Source organism: Zingiber officinale, chromosome 10B (assembly GCF_018446385.1).
Source record: "Zingiber officinale cultivar Zhangliang chromosome 10B, Zo_v1.1, whole genome shotgun sequence".
In the NCBI taxonomy this organism is placed as follows: Eukaryota; Viridiplantae; Streptophyta; class Magnoliopsida; order Zingiberales; family Zingiberaceae; genus Zingiber; species Zingiber officinale.
This window is the reverse complement of record NC_056005.1, coordinates 22,677,494-22,699,600: the sequence shown is the minus strand read 5'-3', so window position 1 is coordinate 22,699,600 and position 22,107 is coordinate 22,677,494. Positions and strand designations below refer to the sequence as shown.

General features: G+C 41.1%; 1 protein-coding gene and 1 long non-coding RNA gene across 2 annotated transcripts; both read left to right on the top strand.

The window, feature by feature from the left end:
* The first annotated feature begins 13,379 nt into the window (after positions 1-13,379).
* LOC122029813 lies at positions 13,380-15,872 on the top strand. The gene is made up of 2 exons (XR_006125194.1): positions 13,380-14,146; positions 15,574-15,872. It is a non-coding gene; the product is annotated as an uncharacterized LOC122029813 (long non-coding RNA).
* Positions 15,873-18,872: 3,000 nt separating this feature from the next.
* LOC122029628 lies at positions 18,873-19,979 on the top strand. The gene is made up of 2 exons (XM_042588697.1): positions 18,873-19,477; positions 19,562-19,979. Exons 1-2 carry the CDS (start codon positions 19,080-19,082, stop codon positions 19,839-19,841), a joined length of 678 nt encoding a protein of 225 aa, XP_042444631.1. The 5' UTR covers positions 18,873-19,079; the 3' UTR covers positions 19,842-19,979.
* Positions 19,980-22,107: the final 2,128 nt, after the last annotated feature.

The window sequence follows — 22,107 nt, the reverse complement described above, 5'->3', positions numbered from 1 at the left end:
GAGGTGCTTGGGCATGGTTGACAAAATAGACTTGGTTAAATCCAATTAGAGTCTCTCAAGCCTATTAGAGTCTCTCAAGCCTTCGTATGATTGGTGTACTTGTATTCAAGTGTTTGTGGCGAGGTTTCTCCACCGACAAGGAGCTTGAGCTAGCCGGAGGTTTTCCGGGGAGTCATCCACTGACGGATCGGGATCGTCCACCTTACGGACAGCCATGGAGTAGGATCTTTATCTCCGAACCATATTAAATCAACGTGTTAGGTTTGCTTTCTCTTGTTAGTATTTGTTTTTGTATTTCCACTGTGCACTAACATTATAGGAAGCGATCGATTTGGGTGAGACGCTATTCACCCCCCCCCCCCCACCCCTCTAGCGGGCGTCAAGGTCCCAACAGTTGGGACCTTGACGTCCTCTAGAGGAGGGGGGGTGAATAGCGTCTCACCCAAAACATCGCTTCCTACAATGGTTAGTACACACAGTGGAATATAAAAATAAATACTAATAAGAGAAAGCAAACATAACACGTAGATTTAATGTGATTCAGAGATAAAGCTCCTACTCCACGACTGTCCGTAAGGTGGACAATCCCTATCCATCGGTGGATAATTCCCCAGAAAACCTCTGGCTAGCTCAAGCTCCTTGTCGATGGAGAAATCTCACCACAAACACTTGAATACAAGTACATCGATCACACGAGGGCTTGGCAGACTCTAATAGGCTTTAACCATATCTATTTCGTCAACTTTGCCCAAGCACCCCAAGCTCTATTAGAGCTCGGGAGGAAAACACTAAGTTTTTTCCCGCCACCAGTCGACTAATACAACCACCAGTCGGTTGGTCCTAAGTGAAATTCAATCGTTACAAGCCAACAGTTAACTACCAGTCGACTGCTACAGTGTATCAGTTGACTACTACAGTGCATCAGTCAACTGCTATAGTGTACCAATCGACTGCTACAGTAACAGTTGACTACTACAGTGTCCGTCTGACTGCTACAATACCGGTTGACTGCTACAGTGCCGAACGCCTATTTTCGCAGCCGTCGGGCACAGGAACACTTTGTGTCATACCCCAGTCAACTGGTCAAACCCTAACCCTAGGATTTGACCCTCGAGTACATTCACTCAGCACTCGTCCTCGCCCGACCAACCTAGTGTTAGAGTGTATACTAAAAGCCTAGCTTTTGGTATAAACATTTATCTAGAAATAAGAATCACATTGGTCAAATGTTTATATTTGTGATAAATGTAGTTGTTCAATTAATTTATATTGTAGATAACATGGTGTGTGGTGTCACACACAGAGGATCATGTTATCAGTACCTTATAAATTATAAACAGTAGCTCACGACCAAAATGGAAAGGAACAAACCATTAAAAGGTCGTAGTGTAATTAGGTATTAGTTTATCTTGACTGTATAATTACACTAGTACACTTAGAGTGTATTGAGTAGGACCATTTGAGGTCGTTTCTTTTATACTGATTTTATAAAGAAACAAAGACCTCGGTTATTATGGAAGTGTGTGCTCTTAATCCTGATATAATAACAAGCACATATATTTGATATTTATTTCTTTAATTTATCAATGGGTGAGATTTAGTTCGATGAATCAATAAGCCCGATAAGTTGGGAAATGGTATCACTTATAGTGTGTGTTGTTGATTATAGAAGGAAACTGTGTCCTAGAGATACTAGGTTGAGAATGTCCCCAAGAGGAGCTCATAAGGATTGTCATGTTAAACCCTGCAGGTGGACTTAGTCCGACATGACGATGAAGTTGAGTGGTACTACTCTTGGAACTAGATATTAATTAAGTGAGTTGTCAGTAACTTACTTAATTAGTGGACATTTGTTATCTTAAACACAGGGAGACTAACACACTCATAATAAGAAGGAGCCCAAAAATGTAATTTGGGATTGGTGCGGTAGTTCAATAATAATTCTCTAGTGGAATGAATTATTATTGATAAAATTAAGTTGTGTGTTCGGGGCGAACACGGGATGCTTAATTTTATCGGGAGACCAAAACCAATTCCTCCTCTCGGTCCCTATCGTAGCCTCTTAATTATAGAGTACTATACCCACCTTCTTACATACTATAGGGGGTCAGCCAAGCTAGCTTGGAGACCAAGCTAGGGCCGGCCATGTTTTGGTTCATGGGTGAATTCATGTGGCCGGCCCTAGCTTGAACTCAAGCTTAGGTGGCCGGCCCTATTAAAATAAAAAGGAATTTTTAAAATTTTTCTCATGTGGATAACATGATTTAAAAGAGAGTTTAAAAATTTAAATCTTTCCTTTTATAAGATTCTACAAAAGATTAAGAGAAGAGTTAAATCTCTTTCCTTATTTGTAGATTAAAAGGTTGATTTTAATTTTGGTAAAAACTTTCCTTTTAATCATGTTCATGATTTAAAAGAGAGTTTAAAAATTAAATATCTCTTTTATAAAGCTTCTACAAGGATTAAGAAAAGATTAGATATCTTTCCTTATTTGTAGATTGGAAGAGATTTTAATTTTTTAAAGATAACTTTCTTTTTATCCACATGTTTAAAAGAAATATTTTAATTTATAAAATTTCCTTTTTATTGACCATCATGAAGGGAAAATTATTAGAGAAATTTTTTATAAAATTTCTGGAAACAAATTATGAAAGTTTTAATTCTTGATTGAATTAAATTTCCTTTGCTTGGTTTAAAGTGGCCGGCCACATTATTGATGAGAAAAAAATTATTTTAATTAAATAAATTTTCCTTATCAATGGCAAAAGAATTAAGGAAATTTTTATTTGAATTTCCTTATTTGCTAAGGCCAAGGATTATAAAAGAGAGGGTAGAGGTGCCTTCATGGTGAACAACTCTATTTTATTTTTCCTCTCTCTTTTTCTTCCTTGGTGTGGCCGGCCATCCTCTCCTCCTTTCTTCTCTTTGATGGCCGAACCTCATCCTTCTTGTGGAGACCCATATGGTGGCCGGATCAAGTTTAGAGAAGAAGAAGAAGAAGGAGAGAAAGAAAGCTTTGTTTCTAGCATCCCTTGGAGCATGGTGGTGGTGGCCGAACCTCTTCATCCTAGAAGAAGTTTTGATGGCCGAAATTTGCAAGGAAGAAGAAGGTGCTTGGTGGTTCTCATCCCGGAAGATCGTTGCCTACACAACGTCCGAGGTTAGAAGAGGAATACGGTAGAAGATCAAGAGGTCTTTTTATAAGGTATAACTAGTAATTTTTCCTTTCCGCATCATGCTAGTTATTTATGGAAATAATACCAAATACAAGAGGCTTACGATTCTAGTATTTCGAATATGTTTTTCGAAGTTGTGTTCTTTTATTTTTCTTTTCCTTGTGATTTGATTGTTCTTTTTGGTTGACCTAAAGTTATTTTAGGAAATTAAATATTAGCTTTCCATAAAAGGTTTTGTCTAGTCGGTGGTGGTTGTTCCCATATCCAAGAAGGCCATGTGCCTCGCCACGTCAGTACTGGGAACCAATTATGGAAATTAATATTTAATGGAATTAATAACTTAGGTGATTTGGATCAAACGTGTTAAGTTCCGCAGGAGATCCAAGTCTAAACCTTAAAGAACAAATAGATTAAGTTTTGGATCAAACGTGTTAAGTTCCGCAGGCGATCCAAAATTTAATTTAAAAGAACACATGGTAGCTAGGAAAAGGTTCAGACCTTTATACAAAATTTTTGTACAGTGGAACCTCTAGGTTTTCCGAGTAGCAACCAACACCTAGACCTAGCCTTCTAGCCTCCTCCATCAGCCTCGCTCCCCTTGGATGTCTCCCCATCCTTCACGTCTTGCCTTCTGGAGCTTCCTTCGATCTTGTCCTTATTGTCGGGTCTTCCTTTGCCAAGAGGCTCTTCACCTCCGGGATTTCATCCATTGTCAAGTCACACTTGGACTTACATTGCCAAGACTACATATTTGGACTTACACCGCCAAGACTCATCCTTGGACTTTCCTCCTTTGCCAAGATTACACTTGGACTTTCCTTCTTGTACTTGTATCCTACACACTCACAATGCATATCAAATACAACAATAAACCTAACTTAAACCTTTACCCAAACATCAAAACCTAGGGTACCTTGATTGCTCCAACAATCTCTCCCTTTTTGATGTTTGGTAACCTGTTTAAGTTAGGGAAACATAAATACAATAATAATGTGAATAAACATAAAATCTACACATGCATAAGTCATGGAACCTAACCCTAGGCTCCCCCTTTACCTAAGCTCCCCCTTGAGCTAGGATTTCCCGAAAAAGTAAATTTCTCCCCCTTTACCTGAACAATCGCTCCCCCTTCACCTAAGCTCCCCTTAGCTAGGACTTCTTGAAAATGTGTGTAGGTTTCCCACTTAAACCTAAACTTCTCCCCCTTTGTCATACATCAAAAAGAGCTCCAACAATATCCCAATTGTTGAAAACTTGTCATCCAAACTGACTTTAAACTCATGTATTTATTCCCCATGGATCTCATACATCTAAACGCGTTGACACAGTCAAGAACAGTGCTGAAAAACACTTTCTGGCTAGTATCAGTCGACTACACTAGGTACCAGTCGACTGCACCCTTCAATTTCCACTCACAGAGCCCTCTGTGTTCGAAATACACTGTTACCAGTCGACTGGTATCGGCACCAGTAGATTGCCCTCATCAAAATGAGCTTATAGAGTCATTCTGTGCTAAAACATACTGTTACCAGTCGACTAGTATCTGCACCAGTCGACTGGTACCATATTTCTGCAAAAAATCAACTTTTTGACCCAACTTCAGAAATACACCAAAAATTCTAAAAATTCTTAAATTTTGTGGAGAGCTCTATTTTACCCTTGTCTACTTGGAATATATATATATATATATATATATATATATATATATATATATATTTATTACAGATCCCAAGAATGATACAAAATTTAAAACTATCTAAATGATTCAATTGAACTTTAACTTAAAGTCCTAGTTTTGGCTTCCTCTTGATGTATTTGCCCATACTAAACCACAATGCATCTCTAGCATTAGTTTATATGGCATATATACATCCAAAACTAATTTTCATGCAATATGAAACCTTTTTCATATTTTCATGCTTGATACTCAACCCAATTGTGTCAATTTCTTGGATTTGAGACTCAAGTCTATCTCTAAACTACTTTGGCACATTTGATGACCCATTTTGAGTCTCAAGCATGGTTCGCTTGAGATTTATTTACCATATATCCCAAAGACTCTTTGAGCTCCCCCTAGAGCTCTTAGTCGTAGCCACATCTCTAGGTGACTCATCCACTATGGCTAGGATATTTCGGTGCACCTTGAGTGAATTTGGCCTACAAAACTCACCTTCTTAACTTTAGACACATTGTCTTTGGCTAATTTCTTCTTGTCCTTAACATTGGACACCTCATCCTTGCCGTAATTATATGTCACCATAGTATATTCCTTCTTATTGGTCTTGGATGACTTTCCCTTGTCCTTGGTCACTCCTCCCTTACCAATGTCATGTGTCACCTTAGCACTTGACCTCCTTTTAGTCTTGGAGGGACCCAATTTGATATTTTTGGATCTTTGACCAATCAAATACATGTCAAGTCCTTTAGGCCCAATAATGAATCTCTTTAGGACTTTCTCCATTTCCTCAAGCTTTCCCTTCAAGGCTTGATTTTTCAATTTTAGGATTCTAACCCTAGAATCAACATGTCCATCATGGACATTCCTAGACCTACCTTTCTTAGGCATGTATCTCCACTTCTTGGGATTAATGTCTAGATTTTCAACCACCTTCTTCTCCTTAGGCAAGATAGGTTATTTCATTTTAGGTCTATCATTTGAAAATGATTTCCTAGGGTTATCACCTACATTAACCCTATTCCTATCATTATTTCTAGAACCATAAATATGCATGGGAAAATAATTCATATTATTTCTAACATGCATGGAGGAATTTGAATTTGAACTTGAATTCAAGTTAGGATTTACTTCCCTTGCCCTTGAAGCTCTATTCTTCTCCCACTTCTTTAAGTGTGCCAATTTCGTGAGCTCTCTTCTTCTTGGGCACTTTGTGTGGTAGTGACCCGACTTACCGCATGTGAAGCATCGAATATGCTTCTTCTCCTTGACTCCATCCCTACAACCCACATTAGTTCTTAAAGCAACTTTACTACGTTTTGGGATTACCTTCTTGAGAGAAGGACACCTAATCTTGTAGTTGTTGGACTGTTGCGGCCGGCTAGGAGGGGGTTGTTGGATAGCCCTATAAAATAAAAACAAACAACCCTTCCTCGAACTCTTTAAGCTAACACTTGCATAAGAATATAAAAGAAATAAAACATAAAGGAAGAGGCATGAGTGTTTACTTGGTTACAACTGATGTGGTTGTTAATCCAAGGAAGTTGAAGCACTAAAAACTTCTTCAGGCGGAGAAGCCTCTTACAGCGTTTAGACACAGAAAATAGAAGCTCGACTACAACTAGAAGCGCACAAGCGTTGGAATTACAAGTTCTGAGTTCGTTGAAAAGCTTTTGGACCAAGGCTATATTTATAGCCTTGGTCGGGGTGCCCCGAAGGGTTTCGGGTGCCCTGGGGGATAAACTTTATCCCCCAACGATCAGATCGAGTCAAATTTCGATCCTGGTCAAATTCAATGTCCGAGCACCCGGAGACATTCCGGGCGCCTCGGACTGCTCCGAGCGCCCCGGACTGCTCCGGGTGCCGGAATGGTTCCGAGCGCCCCGGAGCAAAAAGTCAACAGTTGTTGACTTTTTGTCCGGGACCTCTTCTCTGGTTCAGTCCTGCCTCGATCCGGGTCTTCTGCTCCAGATCTACTCGCTTGGGTGATCTCTGTCATCTGGAATAGGGCTCACCCGAACCCAACTTCCGGTCTTCTCGAGCAGCCTTCCGCTCCTGCTTCTCGTCCCTCGGAATCGCCGCGTGTTTCCTTCTCGTCCACCAGTGTACTCATCCGCAGTCTTCGTCCCTCGGTCGAACCCCGTGCCAACCTTCTCGCTAGCTGCGTCTCTTGCTCCCCGAGCAATCTTCCGCTCCGGCTTTCATCCCTCGGAACCACCGCATGCTTCCTTCTCGTCCACCGAGATACTCTTCCGCAGCACCTCGTCCATCGGACGCACCGCGTGCCGTCCTTCTCGCTAGCTGCGTCTTCCGCTTGAGTAACTGTGCTCCTAAGCTCCTGCACACTTAGACACAAAGTTAAAACACACATGACCTAACTTAACTTGTTGATCACACCAAAACAACCTTGGGGTTCCAACAATCTCCTCCTTTTTGATGTGATCAACCCAAATTAAGCTAGGGTCAAAAATAGATATGAAAATTAAACAATTTATTTTGCAATAACGTGCAAAAAGATAGAAAAATTAAATTTCAAAAAATTCTAATTTTCAATTTCTACCTCCCCCTATACTTTTTCTTCTCCCCCTTTGATCACATAAAAAATTGGGGTTGCATGAAAAATCTAAGGGTTGACACTTAGAAAAATTATAAAAATCTATTTCAAAGATTTTCTGAAAAATATTTCAAAGTTAAGGAAAAATTTCTAAATCAAAAATGACTTTTGAAAAGTTTCTAAGTTTTCTCCATTAAAGAAAAAAAAATTTCTAAGCCCAAAACTTTATGCTAGAAAATTTAAGGGAAATGATAACATTAAAGGAAATTTTCTATGCATTTATTTTATTTATATATTTTACTCTAATGCTTTTATTAGAAAGTTTTAAATTTCCATTTTAATATATCATAACTTCTTAAATCACACTTTTTCAGATTTAAAGTAACAAATATTAAACATGCAACAAATTCTATCATGTTAATTTCTATTAATAGTTTGTCGAGATACTTTAATCGACAAGCAATTTCTTTTATAGACTTTATTTCACAAAATTCTTTCATAACATAATTTGTAATTCAAAAGAATATTCGGAAAAAAAATTCGGCAATATTTCTAACTTGCATAATTCTTTTATCAAAATATTTTGTAATTCGTAAGAATCTTTCGTCGAAACATTTTGCAATTCGAAGAATTCTTTTGATAATATAATTTGTAATTCAAAAGAATATTCGAAGAAAATTTTTGGCAATATTTCTAACTTGCAAAATTCTTTTATCAAAATATTTTATAATTCGTAAGAATCTTTCATCGAAACATTTTGCAATTCGAAGAATTCTTTTAATAATATTTCTAATTTGCATAATTCTTTCGAAAAAATGTTTTGTAATTCACAAAAGTCTTTCGGCAAGATTTCTAACTTGCAAAATTCTTTTGTCAAAATATTTTTTAATTTGCAAAATTCTTTTAAAATGATTGGTAAACTGAAACACTCTTTCGATAATTTAATTTTTAAATCGAAAAAATCTTCAGGCAAATTTTCTATTGAATTAACCAGTTGTTCAGAGGGTAGAGGCCATACCTTACTTACCTCGTCGGTTGTTGGTTCTCCCCCTGTTGAATTACTTTCTTCCGAAGACTCTCCCCCTTTCTCGGTGCTCATCTCGGATGAGCTTTCTTCATCTGTAGGTGGGTCTTCCGCTATGATTGCTATCTCGACAATTTCTTCGGTCTCGGACTGTTCTGTCGGTGGCTTGGTGTCTGTTGAGTCGTCGGCTTCCAAAGGTTCTTCGTAGAGCTTCAAGAACTTCTCCCAAAATTCTTTTGCGCTTTTATATTCGCCAACTCTATCAAGATCTTCATTTGGTATTACGGTTAGAATGTGAAACTCTGCCAGACCGTTTGCCATTGACTTGTCACATTGCTTCTTGTTCCAGAGGCGTAGATCGAGTTCTTCTCCATTCGATGTCTTTGGTGCTTCATAACCACATTTCAATATTAAAGAAATACCAAAATCTGAATTCAAATATACCTCCATTTGTTGCTTCCATAAAGAGAACTCCCCCTCGAATGCTGGTGGGTAGTCGCTAGCTTCGGCCATCGTTTTGTTGCTTCAGACGGCGGTTAGTCCTTCTGAGGCGTCTCGGATCTGATACAACTTGTTGGACTGTTGCGACCGGCTAGGAGGGGGTTGTTGGATAGCCCTGTAAAATAAAAACAAACAACCCTTCCTCGAACTCTTTAAGCTTACACTTGCATAAGAATATAAAAGAAATAAAACATAAAGGAAGAGGCACGAGTGTTTACTTAGTTATAACCGATGTGGTTGTTAATCCAAGGAAGTTGAAGCACTAAAAACTCCTTCAGGCAGAGAAGTCTCTTACAGCGTTTAGGCACAGAAAATAGAAGCTCAACTACAACTAGAAGCGCACAAGCGTTGGAATTACAAGTTCTGAGTTCGTTGAAAAGCTTCTGGACCAAGGCTATATTTATAGCCTTGGTCGGGGCGCCCTGAAGAGTTCCGGGCGCCCTGGGGGGCTAAATTTTATCCCCTAACAATCAGATCGAGTCAAATCTTGATCCTGATCAAATTCTAGGTCCGGGCGCCCGGAGCCATTCCGAGCGCCCTGGACTGCTCCGGGCGCCGGAATGGTTCCGGGCGCCCCGGAGCAAAAAGTCAATAGTTGTTGACTTTTGTCCGAGACCTCTTCTCTGGTTCAGTCCCGCCTCGGTCCAGATCTTATGCTCTGGATCCGCTCGCTTGGGTGATCTCTGTCATCCGAAATAGGGCTCACCCGAACCCAACTTCCGGTCTTCTCGAGCAGCCTTCCGCTCCGGCTTCTCGTCCCTCAGAATCGTCGCGTGTTTCCTTCTCGTCCACCAGCGTACTCATCCGCAGTCTTCATCCCTCGGTCGCACCCCATGCCAACCTTCTTGCTAGCTGCGTCTCTTGCTCCCCGAGCAATCTTCCGCTCCGGCTTTCGCCCCTCGGAACCACCGCACGCTTCCTTCTCGTCCACCGGGGTACTCTTCCGTAGCACCTCGTCCCTCGGACGCACCGCGTGCCATCCTTCTCGCTAGCTGCGTCTTCCGCTCGAGTACCTGTGTTCCTAAGCTCCTGCACACTTAGACATAAGGTTAAAACACACAGGACCTAACTTAACTTGTTGATCACACCAAAACAACCTTGGGGTTCCAACAGTAGTGACCCATCTTACCACACTCAAAGCATTTGATATGATCCTTTGCACTCTTCTTAGTATTTGAGGTGGAGGGTTGAGCCTCCAAGATCTCCTCTTCCTTGGATTGCTCTTCTTCTTCTTCACTTGAAGATGTGAACGATTCCACTTTTTCCTCCCTTGAAGATGTGAACGATTCCACTTTTTCCTCCCTTGAAGATGTGGATGAAACCTCCTCATCTTCCTTCTCCTCCTCGGATGTTGAACCCGTGTCAACATCCAATTGGTCCTTCTCTTCTTGGACCAATGAGTCTTTCTCCTTGGGCACCTCCTCTTCTTGGATTTGTGTAGGACTCTGATGAAGCGTAATTACCTTTTTCCAAAGGTCACTTGCGTTCTCATATTCACCTACATTCAATACTGCATTAGGAGGTAATAAATTAATTAAAATTCTAGTTACCCCCTTGTTCGTCTCTGATTGCTCCCTTTGCTCCTCGGTTCGATATCGAGGTCGGAGACGCTTTCCCTTTTTATTCGTTGGAGCTTTAAATGGTTCCTCCAATATAATCCATTGGTTCCAATTCATTTGGAACCACATCTCCATGTGCTTCCTCCAATAGTCGAAGTTCTCATGCTCGTATGGAGGTGGGATTCGGATGTCCCATACGAGAGATCCCTTCGACTCCATCTTCTTCCTCTAGCTGCTCTCTTGGCGATTAGTTCAACAAGAGCTAACCTCGCTCTGATACCACTTGTTAGGACCTTGACGTCCGCTAGAGGGGGCAGTGAATAGCGTCTCACCCAAAACGTCGCTTCCTACAATAGTTAGTACATACGGCAGAATACAAAAATAAATGCTAACAAGAGAAAGAAAACCTAATACGTAGATTTAATGTGGTTCAGAGATAAAGCTCCTACTCCACGACTGTCCATAAGGTGGACGATCCCTATCCGTCGGTAGATGACTCCTCGGAAATCCTCCGGCTAGCTCAAGCTCCTTGTCGGTGGAGAAATCTCGCCACAAACACTTGAATACAAGTACACCGATCATACGAGGGCTTGGGAGACTCTAATAGACTTTAACCAAGTCTATTTCGTCAACTTTACCCAAGCACCCCGAGCTCTATTAAATAGAGCTTGGGAGGAAAACACCAAGTATTTTCCCACCACCAGTCGATTGGTACAACCACCAATCGACTAGTCCTAAGTGAAATTCAACTGTTACAAGTCAATGATTGACTACTAGTCGACTGCTACAGTGCACCAGTCAACTGCTACAGTGCATCAGTCGGCTGCTATAGTGTACCAGTCGACTGCTACAGTACCGGTTGACTACTACAATGCCCGTTTGATTGCTACAGTGCCGAACAACTATTTTCTCAGTCGTCGGGCACAGAAACACTTTGTGTCATACCCCAGTCAACTGATCAAACTCTAACCCTAGGATTTGACCTCCGAGTACATTCACTCAGCACTTGTCCTCATCTGACCAACCTAGACATAGCCTTGTAGCCTCCTCCATTAGCCTCGCCTCCCTTAGATGCCTCCCCATCCTTCACGTCTTGCCTTTTGGAGCTTCCTTCGGCCTTGTCTTTATTGTCGGATCTTCCTTTGCCAAGAGGCTCCTCACCTCCAGGATTTCATCCATTGTCAAGTCACACTTGGACTTACGTTGCCAAGACTACATGCTTGGACTTACACCGCCAAGACTCATCCTTGGACTTTTCTCCTTTGCCAAGATTACACTTGTACTTTCCTTGTTGTACCTGTATCCTACACACTCACAATACATATCAAATACAACAATAAACCTAACTTAAACTTTTACCCAAACATCAAAACCTAGGGCACCTAGATTGCTCCAATAGTGGCTTCACTACTCCCAGCCTCTCGACTCACCTCACCAGTCTGATCTACTGAGCTGCCGACCGGCACCAACCCGCGGTTCTCCAGTTCGGCAGCTCCGTGAGAGTTGATCTCGACGGTAGAGAGCTTGCTCTTGCCGCTCAGTAGGGACTTTAACATGACTTCGGCTGCAAAAATGAAAGTGAAATCAGTTAAATTCTAAGGTGACATAGGAAGGAATAGTTTACCTAATGAGTCGAGCAGCGGTGAGTGGAGGGGGCTCAGTCCAAAATTATATAGAATGCCTTCGTGCAGCAGCCTATGTATATGATACTTCTGATCAGTGAGATGAGTGGTCGCCTCACACAGAAGCCTAAAGGAGTTCAGCACTAATTGGGATAAAGGAATATGAAAGTATCTACAGACAGCAGAGAAGAAGGGGTGGGTCAGGAAGCACAGATGGGCCAAAAATTGGTCTTTGAAAAAAGTAAGGTAGTCGTCCGACAATGTATGTGTTCGTGCATAGGCAATGGGAATAATTATTTGGTGGTCACCAGGAATGTTGTAAGACATTTGCATCTGCATTATCTCATCGCCGTTGACATTGGACTTGGTGGATGTATACCACAAGCCGACGATAAGCGACGGAGGGGGAGAAGGGGTGGCCATGAAGAAACAACAAAAAGTAGAAGCGGGAAGGTTGACAAAAATCAAAGAGCGAATAAACAGAGGGAGAGAACGCTTACGGAGAAGTTTCGCTGGCGAAGAGCGACGGAGAAGAAAATCAGCGAAGAGCATGCGTGAGAAATAAGATGCAGTAACGTAAAAGAAAGATGGCAAATAAAGGTTTATAAACCCCGAGGACGGCTGTTCTGAGCCATCTGATCGAGGGCTACACAAAACAAGGCCGAGATCTGGCCGTTGAATTTGAAACAATGCCTGTCACATCAACCGCGGATATCTGCCTGTCATATCAAATGTGTGGCAGTATAAAGCGGGGCACGTGGCGGATGGCGACATGGAAGCATTATGAGGCTTAAATAAAGGGTATGGGCGGCGTGCTCAGCATTAATAGTAGGAGATTTGTACAGTCTTCAAGAAATTAAGATGAGGTCAGCGGCTATCATGAAGCACTCACTCGACAAAGGAAGCAGCAAGAAGTTGAAAAATCGTTAAGTGTCATCGCCAAGTATCTCGATCGATAAAAACCTCTGACTAAGAAGCGATCGTGCGAAAACATTGTCATAATGTAAAATATCGAAAAAGGGTGAATAACCATAAGGAAATTTTTCGAAATTTTTAGAAATTTTCTAAAATTTTTAGAAATTTTCTGAAATTTTTTCGGAGCTCGTATGACGAGTTTAAGGGGATCAATATTGGGTCCCGGGAAAATCTGTTTGGACTACCCTATTTAAACGAGAAAATGTTTGAATTTCCTTTTTATTTTTTTTTCCACTGTTCCTCTATTGTGTCGTTTCCTTCCCCGCATGCCCGCGCCCCACTTCCTCACCCGACCTGTGCCCTACGGCGCCGACGTCGCCTAACCAACACACTGACGCCGCCAACGCTGGCGACACCTCTCCTCCCCGAGCATACAAAACCCCTCTCCTCAGCCCGAGCAGCGGCAACCCTTTCTTCTTCCCCGACAGCCACTTCTTCCGCTCCTCACCCAATTCCCTTCCTCTTCCCGATCTAGTCGCGCCTTCTCCTCCTCTTGGTCGCATCACCCTCGGGTCGCCACAGCCGACAGCAGCGTCGCCAGCCGAGCCCTAGATCGGGGGAGATCAGGAATGTGCCGATGCTCCTCTACGACGTCGAGCTTCTCCTCTTCCTCTCCTCCACTGTGTCTCTACTGACCTTGGTGGTGCCATCTTCCCAGAGAGTTGTGCCCTAGCCGCCGCCGTCGCACGGAGCACCGCCAGTGACACCGTGCCCTAGATCTGCCACAGTTTTCACTGATTTGGTGCTCGCCTTCGTGTGCGGCCTTGTCGAAGCTGCCGAGCCACCATCTGCTAGTTCGGGAAGGGGTTGTAGTTGGCTGAGTAGGGCTCCCACCCTCTTGTATACCTGCGACCGTGAGCAACAACCACTACTGCCAAGGTTTCGGGCGCTGTTGACGCTGTGAACTGCCACCAAGGAGCTATAGGGTCTGTGGAGTGTTCTTGGTCCGACAGCACCCCAACCAGTAGCTCTCCTGGTTTCCCCAATCAACAGTGGTTGTTAATTGAGGGATTCTTGTCTGGTCCAGCAGATCACCTTGCTTTCCAGTAGCTTGATTGAGGTATATGTAGGAGTAATTGATACATGTTCTAGATGAATCAGGTTAAGTGTGATTGATTAGTTGAATGTAGGTAATTGATCTTGGTTATAGATCATATTGAATTTGGAGGATTTCATGATTAGTATGGTTGGAACATGTGGTAGATCATGTGTAGGTTTGATTTGAGGTTGTAATTAGTTGTGATGTGATTAGGGTTTTGCTCTAACTTAGTATTAGGGATTTTATTTAGCTATTCTTTTATATTTAGCTAAATAATATATATATATATATATATATATATATATATATATATATATATATATATATATATATATATATATATTGTTTGACGCAAGACACTAATTCGAGACGGGCGTCTCGACTTTGGATTGCTTGGTGTTACCTTCTTTTTGAAGCGGGTACCTTGACCTATCTATTTTGATATGTCTTGTTGATATGTTTAGTAGATTTTAACAAGTAGTACTAAATATGTTTATATCTGCATCGGCATGTTACTATTTGTTTTCCAAGCATGTTTTGTTTGTTACTTATTTAGCATTCATGCCCTATTTACTACTTATGTTATAGAGGTAGTGACATATCATGCTTTATGATATATCGAACTGGTTAGATACCATACCTGACCTGTGTACCTAGATCATATTATTTGATCCACGTATTTGGTACATGTTTTTATGGAGGTAGATAGGATCAGGATATTTCTATGCTCAGTGTCATGCATCATTACGCATAATTGCATGCTGAGCGATTGACAGCTCCATTATTGTTAAGCACATCGTCAGTTACATGGATCTGCACACACAACCACTCATGGGTTAGTGGTTTTATTCAGGCAGAGTGTGTTGCAGCAGGTTGCTCTGTTTGACTCCGTTGGTCCGCTCATGGATAGTGTGACGCGGCGTGGTAGCCGGCAGAGATCCCTCCTCTGGATTGTCTCAGGGAGATGAGAGCATTGTGCTCCCCTACTTATAATTTGGAGTAGGAGGATAGGTGTACTCCGACAGCATCCCGTCCACTCGGTCGCTCAGGAGCAATGATGACAGAATGCACGATTGTCACAGCTCTACCCACTCGGTCTCACCATCGTGTGTGAGATGGATGACTGGCGTCAGGGGTGACCATGACATGTTATTGGCATCATATGCATTATTTGCATTTATTACTTGTGTTTGTTGCACTTTATATGCTGCATATTGGATGGATGCATTGTTTGACATACATACAGGATTTATGATACTCGGGGTCTAACAACCTTGATATCCCTATTCCCAGGTTCTAGTTAGTATAGATACTCCTTACTTTGCCGTTTTGCATTTTCTATCCAGGAGACTGTACACATATTTATTTATGTTGGTTATTATTTACTATGCATGTCAACTAGGTATCCGCTGAGTGTTGGACTCACACCTCGTTATTACTATTTTCAGGTTGAGGCTGTTCAAGAGGTTCGAATCGCTAGTCCCCCACCACTGCGCGTCGCGACGAGTTCGCATATTTCAGTTTCCTTATTATGTTATAGACTATATTTCATACTTGTATCTTTTGACATTTGGATCTTGTATGATTTCTTATTCTCGATGGGTTTTCGTTTAGATGCATGCTGATGATTTGTGTTTTATGGGTGTAGTTGAGTAGGATATCGGATTTGTGCTTTATGGGTGTAGTTAAGTAGGTTATTTGAAATGATTATCTTATCGTTGCTTAAGTTAATGTTTTACTATTAAACTGCGTAGGTGTTTGATTATTTTCATTGTTATTATACATATGTTCTGGCTGTGTTGGTCGAGGTATCTGAATTGATGTAGTCAAGTTTCATATTATCACCCGTACAGGGGAGATGTTGCCGAAATTTCTTTTGGCAGGGACTATTTGAGGCGTGACACATAAAATGACTTACAATAGAATAATCATTCCGTCTAAGAGTCGAGCGGTGGTTCTAAACCCAAGTTAGTAAAATATAGCAGAACGATGACCTTAAACACATGTCAGCAAGTGATAGCTGAGTGGCTAAAACCTAGAATGTCTGATTGACCGTGAAGGTCATCGAAGATACTGCTCGTCCAATCAGTCAGACTTATAGCCTCCTTCGACTAGACTTGAAGGGAGAACTTGTGATGCGGCAATAAAGGGAATCCACCAAGTGTGGATCAAAGGTGGGGATAACAGTCGATGTGGAAGTCAAAGTCAAGGCAGTCAAAGGAAGAAAATCGTCGCCTGACCAAAGTCGACCAAACGGGTGGCAATGTGCCGAAAGGACATGAAGGATCCGATTAGCCTGGAGGCTCATCTAACCAGATCTCTTATCCGGTTGAGACAACTATATAGAGGACATCAGATGCTCACAACTGTGACCTAGTGAATGATAGTCCGACCAAACTGCCTATCTGGTCATGCAAGAGACAACATACTGAGTTGAGGGACTACGGAGAAGAACAACCTTGAGCGATTGGGCGGGGAATCCTGGTTGAGCAGCTCCCCCACTTGGCCAAACAGTGGGATAGCTTATCATATCCTTCTAGGAGTTAGTGCCGCTGACAACAGGGCATGGTCAACAGGCAAATCGTACGACGAAAGCTTCTATTGTCATATCAGAGATTGCATACTCTGTTATGGAATGGTGTCAGAGATACTTTCCTGACATGTCTTTTCATAGGACAGTTGGAAAAATGTGCACATGCCTTGAGAAGCGTGCACGTCTGCTACCAAAGTACTATATAAAGGGGGTCCATGCACCGACGGAGGTAGGTGTTATCTGTGCTAGAGCTTTTGCTGTTGCTACAGTTCTTTGTCGTCTTTTCTACTATTCCGGTGACTGACTTGAGCATCAGAGAGCCAACGCCGGGGACTCCTTCCCTAGCTCGGCACTGACGTTCTTTGTGTTACAAAGCAGAGTGGAGCCTTCACACAGTCAACCGAGGAGCTGCATCCTCAGCTAGTCGTCTTCACCATTTTCGGACAGGATTAACAATCATTCAACACACAATTGAAACACATCAACTCAACACAAAGAAATAACTAACAATCAGCGCAAAACAACTTTAAAGAAAGGAACAATCCAATGCATTGGAATGGATGACGACGGTTGCTGAGGGAGCTTCAGATGCGGCTGTTGTCTGAAATATGAAAGGGGAACTGATGTCGGTGAAGGTGTTGCCCGGAAGTGGTGGTATGCTCTCCTCTTCTAACCCTGAAGAGGAGAAGTGGCTGTGAGCTTGCCGGCCGGATGTGGATCAAGATGAAGGGCCTCTCTTCTAACCCGAAGAGGGGAAGGGAAAGGCTTCGGCTCCTCCTCTTCAAACCCAAAGAGGAAGTGGCCGAAGATCGATGAAGAAGAATGGACGACGACGTGGATGAGGCTTCCGTCAATGGTGTTGGGAAGAAGAAAAATCACGAGAACTTCTAGGCGTCGGTTCTAGATGAAATGAAGGAGGAAGAGGGAGAGGGAAGGGATGACTGGCCGGTGGGTGTGAAGTGGAAGTGGACCGCCAACCCTTTGGTGGAGTGGATGGCGATCAAGAGGAATTATGTTTAGGCGTGAGAAGCAGAGAAGATCGCAAGAGAAGAAGATGTCGTGAAATCACTGTAGCTTCTCTTTATAACTAAATCTTAATGGACGACTAAGAACTCTCCATATCTTGATTAATGGTGGACTACATCTGATCCAAAGGCTTAGATCTAGATCAGGGGTCATAATCTATCCTTTCTTAACTCAGATGAACCAAATCTTTGATTGATGAACAATCTAGATTGGTTCTCTTCAATTAACCATAAATTTGAGTCCAAATTTGATCTGATCTAACTTGAATCCTTGGTCTTTTTGATCACTTAACTATAAATCTATATTTAAATATTAGCATTAAATATCACAAATATTAAATAAATGACAAATAAGTCTAAAAATAAATGTCACTCATGAAATACAATATAAATGCTAATTTACCACATGAGAGGATAAAAAACACACATATACAGGTCAAAATATTGTATCAAAATGGTGATTATCATTCACCCGAATCCAACTCCAACATTCTCTTCAAGTAAACTTCCTCCTTGGCCTCTCATTCCTAGGATGCGCCGCGCACATTCCTTCTCATCCACCAGTGTACTCTTCTGTAGACATAATACATCAAAATAATACATCCTTCTCGTCCGCTATATCTTCCGCTCAATTTCCTCTGTTACTAAATTTTTATACACTTAGACATAATACATCAAAATAATATATGATTTAATTTAATTTGATTGATCATATAAAACCAACTTAAGATACTTATATAATTAAAGTTTCTCGTTAGCAAAATATAGAAAAAAATTACGAATATTAAAGTTTCTCGTTAGAAAGATATAGAAAGAAATTGTGAATTTAAAAAGATATAAATATTTCAATTAACATGAGTTCTTTCTAAACTTAAAATTATGAAAACTTAAATTAAAATAAATAATATTATATCATTATAAAAATAAATTTAAAATAGATAATATTATTATATCATACTCTTCTTAGAGATGGAACTACCACCGCGGCCTTGAAACGACTCTACATCCGCGACATATTTTCGCACTCGTATACCCATTACAGTTCGAACTACGTAATGGCAGTCTAAACATAGCCTTGATGTAACAACTCGACGTAGTGATATTTTTAGAGATGAGAATTGAGGAGCGCTTTTAATATTTTTTATTTTTATTTTGTCAAAATAATTTTCTAATTTCTCGCTAGATATTTTCATTCCCCGGTTCTTTGGGATCGTGCTAAGTAAGAAAGAAAGGAAGGAGGGAAGCAAGCAATTTAACGCGGGACGCGGTGTGTGTCAGTGCGTGTCTGCGCGCACTGACACACAGCGGCGTGACTTGGCTTCCGATCCGCTCCATTCTTCACGGCAAATCGAGAGTTTATCCGTCGAACAGGCGCAGGAGGAAGCGAGCGGCGGCCATGGCCTCGAAGAAGCCCGTCAAGGTCGAGGAACTGGTGGCCAAGAAGCTGACGCTGTGGCACACCCGTACGTTCCGCCCCATCATGACCCACGACGAGCTGGAGCCCCTCATGTCCGCCGCAGGCTTCGTCCCGCTCCCCCTGCAGCCGCCGCCGCCGCCCGAGGGGCAGAAGCAACCCGCGGCTTTCGCCTGGAGGGAGTACGCGTCGCGGTTGGAGGCGGCGGCCGGCGGGAGGAGGAAAGGCAGGAGGAGGCACGCCGCGGTACTGGCGCCGCCTCGCCCGCGCCTTCCGCACCCCCGGATCGACGGCCTGCACCTCAACACCTACAAGGCCTTCTTCCTCGCCCTTGAGTTCTACCTCGGCCCCACCCTCGTCCCCAATCTCTTCCACGTCAGGTGCGCCGGCCGTCGTCACAATCTATTTTTTTTTTTTATTCACAATTTGTGGCCGGTTATAATTTCTCCTGGTTCCCGTTCCAGGACCATGCCGCTCGCGAAGGCCCAAGACCGCGGGTTCGAGAAAGCCTACCGGCCCATGAAGGACTGCGAGATGGGCCATGAAGGCATACTCGTGTACCGCGACGGCACCCTCGATCCCGTTACCAGGATCACTTGCAGCCGATTCGGCGGCGACGAAATCGACGATGTCAACGACCACAGCAGCAACGCTGCCTCTGTCGTCACCGGCGGCGCAGTTAACCTGTCCTGCTTCGTTCCGCTCAAGGATCTTTTCCCAACCGGCGGCTTGAGTTCTCGCTAGATTTTAATTTCTTAGTGTATCAGTTGTGAAAGCTCTTGCTTTATATATATATATATATTTTTTTTTGGGAGCTATGTTGCATTTTACTTCAGTGAAGGCCAGAAAATAAAATATGATGGTAAAAGATGAATATGTTCATCTTGTGTCTCCGTCAACCAATCTCAGGGGTGAAGGTTAGAAAACATAAGGTGTCGATAGGAGTTACTTTGTAGTAATTTTGTTCATGTAAGCACATAGATTGAAGATTCATTCAAATAAACAACATTGAAAGGAAAAATGATTAATTAGGATAGGTAACGTCGAGTTTGGGGTGATCGATTTAATTCTATGGAAATTTTTCATCGATCATTAGGGTAAATCGGAAAGCGCTCGCAACGGACAACTCAGGAGCTCAGCATCCTTTAGTCGCGTACTCTATTTGAAAAAAAAAATTATAAATTAATCATAGCTAGGACTCAAACAATATTGAAAGGAGATTCATACCAAGGAATATCATATGCACAATTAGATCCAAATTATTATTTTTCGAGGATTCAAAGGTGGATTTTCTTTGGTTCTGCCCAATAAATTTAAGTAGTAGGTATTTTGTTGGCTAAAATACCCTTCGCTTAACTATTTTCACGGAAACAACTAAATTTTCAAGGATATTTTAGCCATGGAAATGCTAAACATTAAATTAGGAGGTGTAATTTAGTATTACAAAATTTAAGATGCACGATTTAATAAATTATGTCTTATTTATTTAGTATGATTATTATTATTATCTTGAAGTGACGAGGTGAACAAAGACTTGCCGCCATTAAAGTATTTACCATTCTCTTGGATTATATATTTAATACGATAGAGTCATGAGCAATGATCCACCGGTTTTGCCTTTTTAATAAAAGATGTCAATGAGTGTCGTGTGTGTGCATACTTCTTGAAAAAGTAATCAAGTAAAGTGGAGATATGGTAATCATCCAAATGACATCTAAATCATCGTCTAATTTGGTATGAATAAAATTAATATTTTTAGGAAAGTATTTTCATAGTGAATAAATTCAAAAGGTAAATTAAATATGTTGTGTTGAAGTATAAGAAAACTTTTGAAAAATCTTGATTGATGATGTGAATAAAAGGATGGAGTTTATTTATTTTATTTTAACAAACACTCTATATTTCAATTTAGTTGATATTTATCATTTAATCAATAAACAAAATTCCATTTTATTCATGATCGAACTTTCCTTATTGAAAAAAATTACTTGTGAAATTAGATTTACCATTTATCATTTATTTTTAGAGAAATAATATCAATTCCATACAATCAAATTAAGGCCCCTTTCATTTTAAAACTAACTTAGTTTTTCTAAAATTTAAAACATTTAAATTAAGAATCTCTTATTAAAAAAATAATTTCAATCAATAAAAAATTTAAACATTTCTTATAAAGCTAAATATAGATTTACTTTTTGTCACTTTCTTAACTCATGATCTTGGCCCATAGTCAGTTTTTTTTTTCTAGCTTTTTTGCTTTAGAATTGTTCTCCACTTTTCTCGATCATAGCTTTATTTTTAGCAACACCCACTTGTACAACGCTTGGATAAATTCGTCCTTGCAAAAGCACATAGTAAACCTATAACTTGCTAGAAACTTACAAAAAATAGGTTCAGAAAAATTGAAAGAACTGAAAAGTTTAGTAAGTAAATAATACCTTCTTATTTCAAAGGATGATTACAAATGATAGAAAGAAGTCTATTTATATAGATCTCAACTTGATCTAATAATGTGCATTACTCAAGTCCCCATGAAATTGTAGGATCGATGCGCACTAGAAGGGGGTGAATAGTGCTCGTGATTATTTCATCTTTCTTTTCGGAAAACACAAAATGAGACGCAGTGGAAGATAAAAACGCAATCGCAAACATAAATAGGATTTACTTAGTTCAGAGTCAGTGGCAACTCATATTCAAAGGCCTACAATCGTTGATCGCTTTCGTTGGGCAATCACTATAAGCTCAAGAAATCTTTACAGCGATAGCAATTACAAGTATTGAAATTAATAACAAAGTTTACCGACAACAAAGGATTAGCAGTTGTTCGTCGATTGTCGGAGCAACGTTTGGACGTTGCTGAATCGTCTCGGAGCAGCGCACAAAAGAGTAGAAGTTGTTCAGTTTCGGTGATTTAAAGTGTTGGTCGATGCTCCTTTTTATAGTAGTTCGAGTCTGATCCAGATCCACTGATCTCGAAATCAGGTTTGACTCGAAGCTTATCGGTCGACTG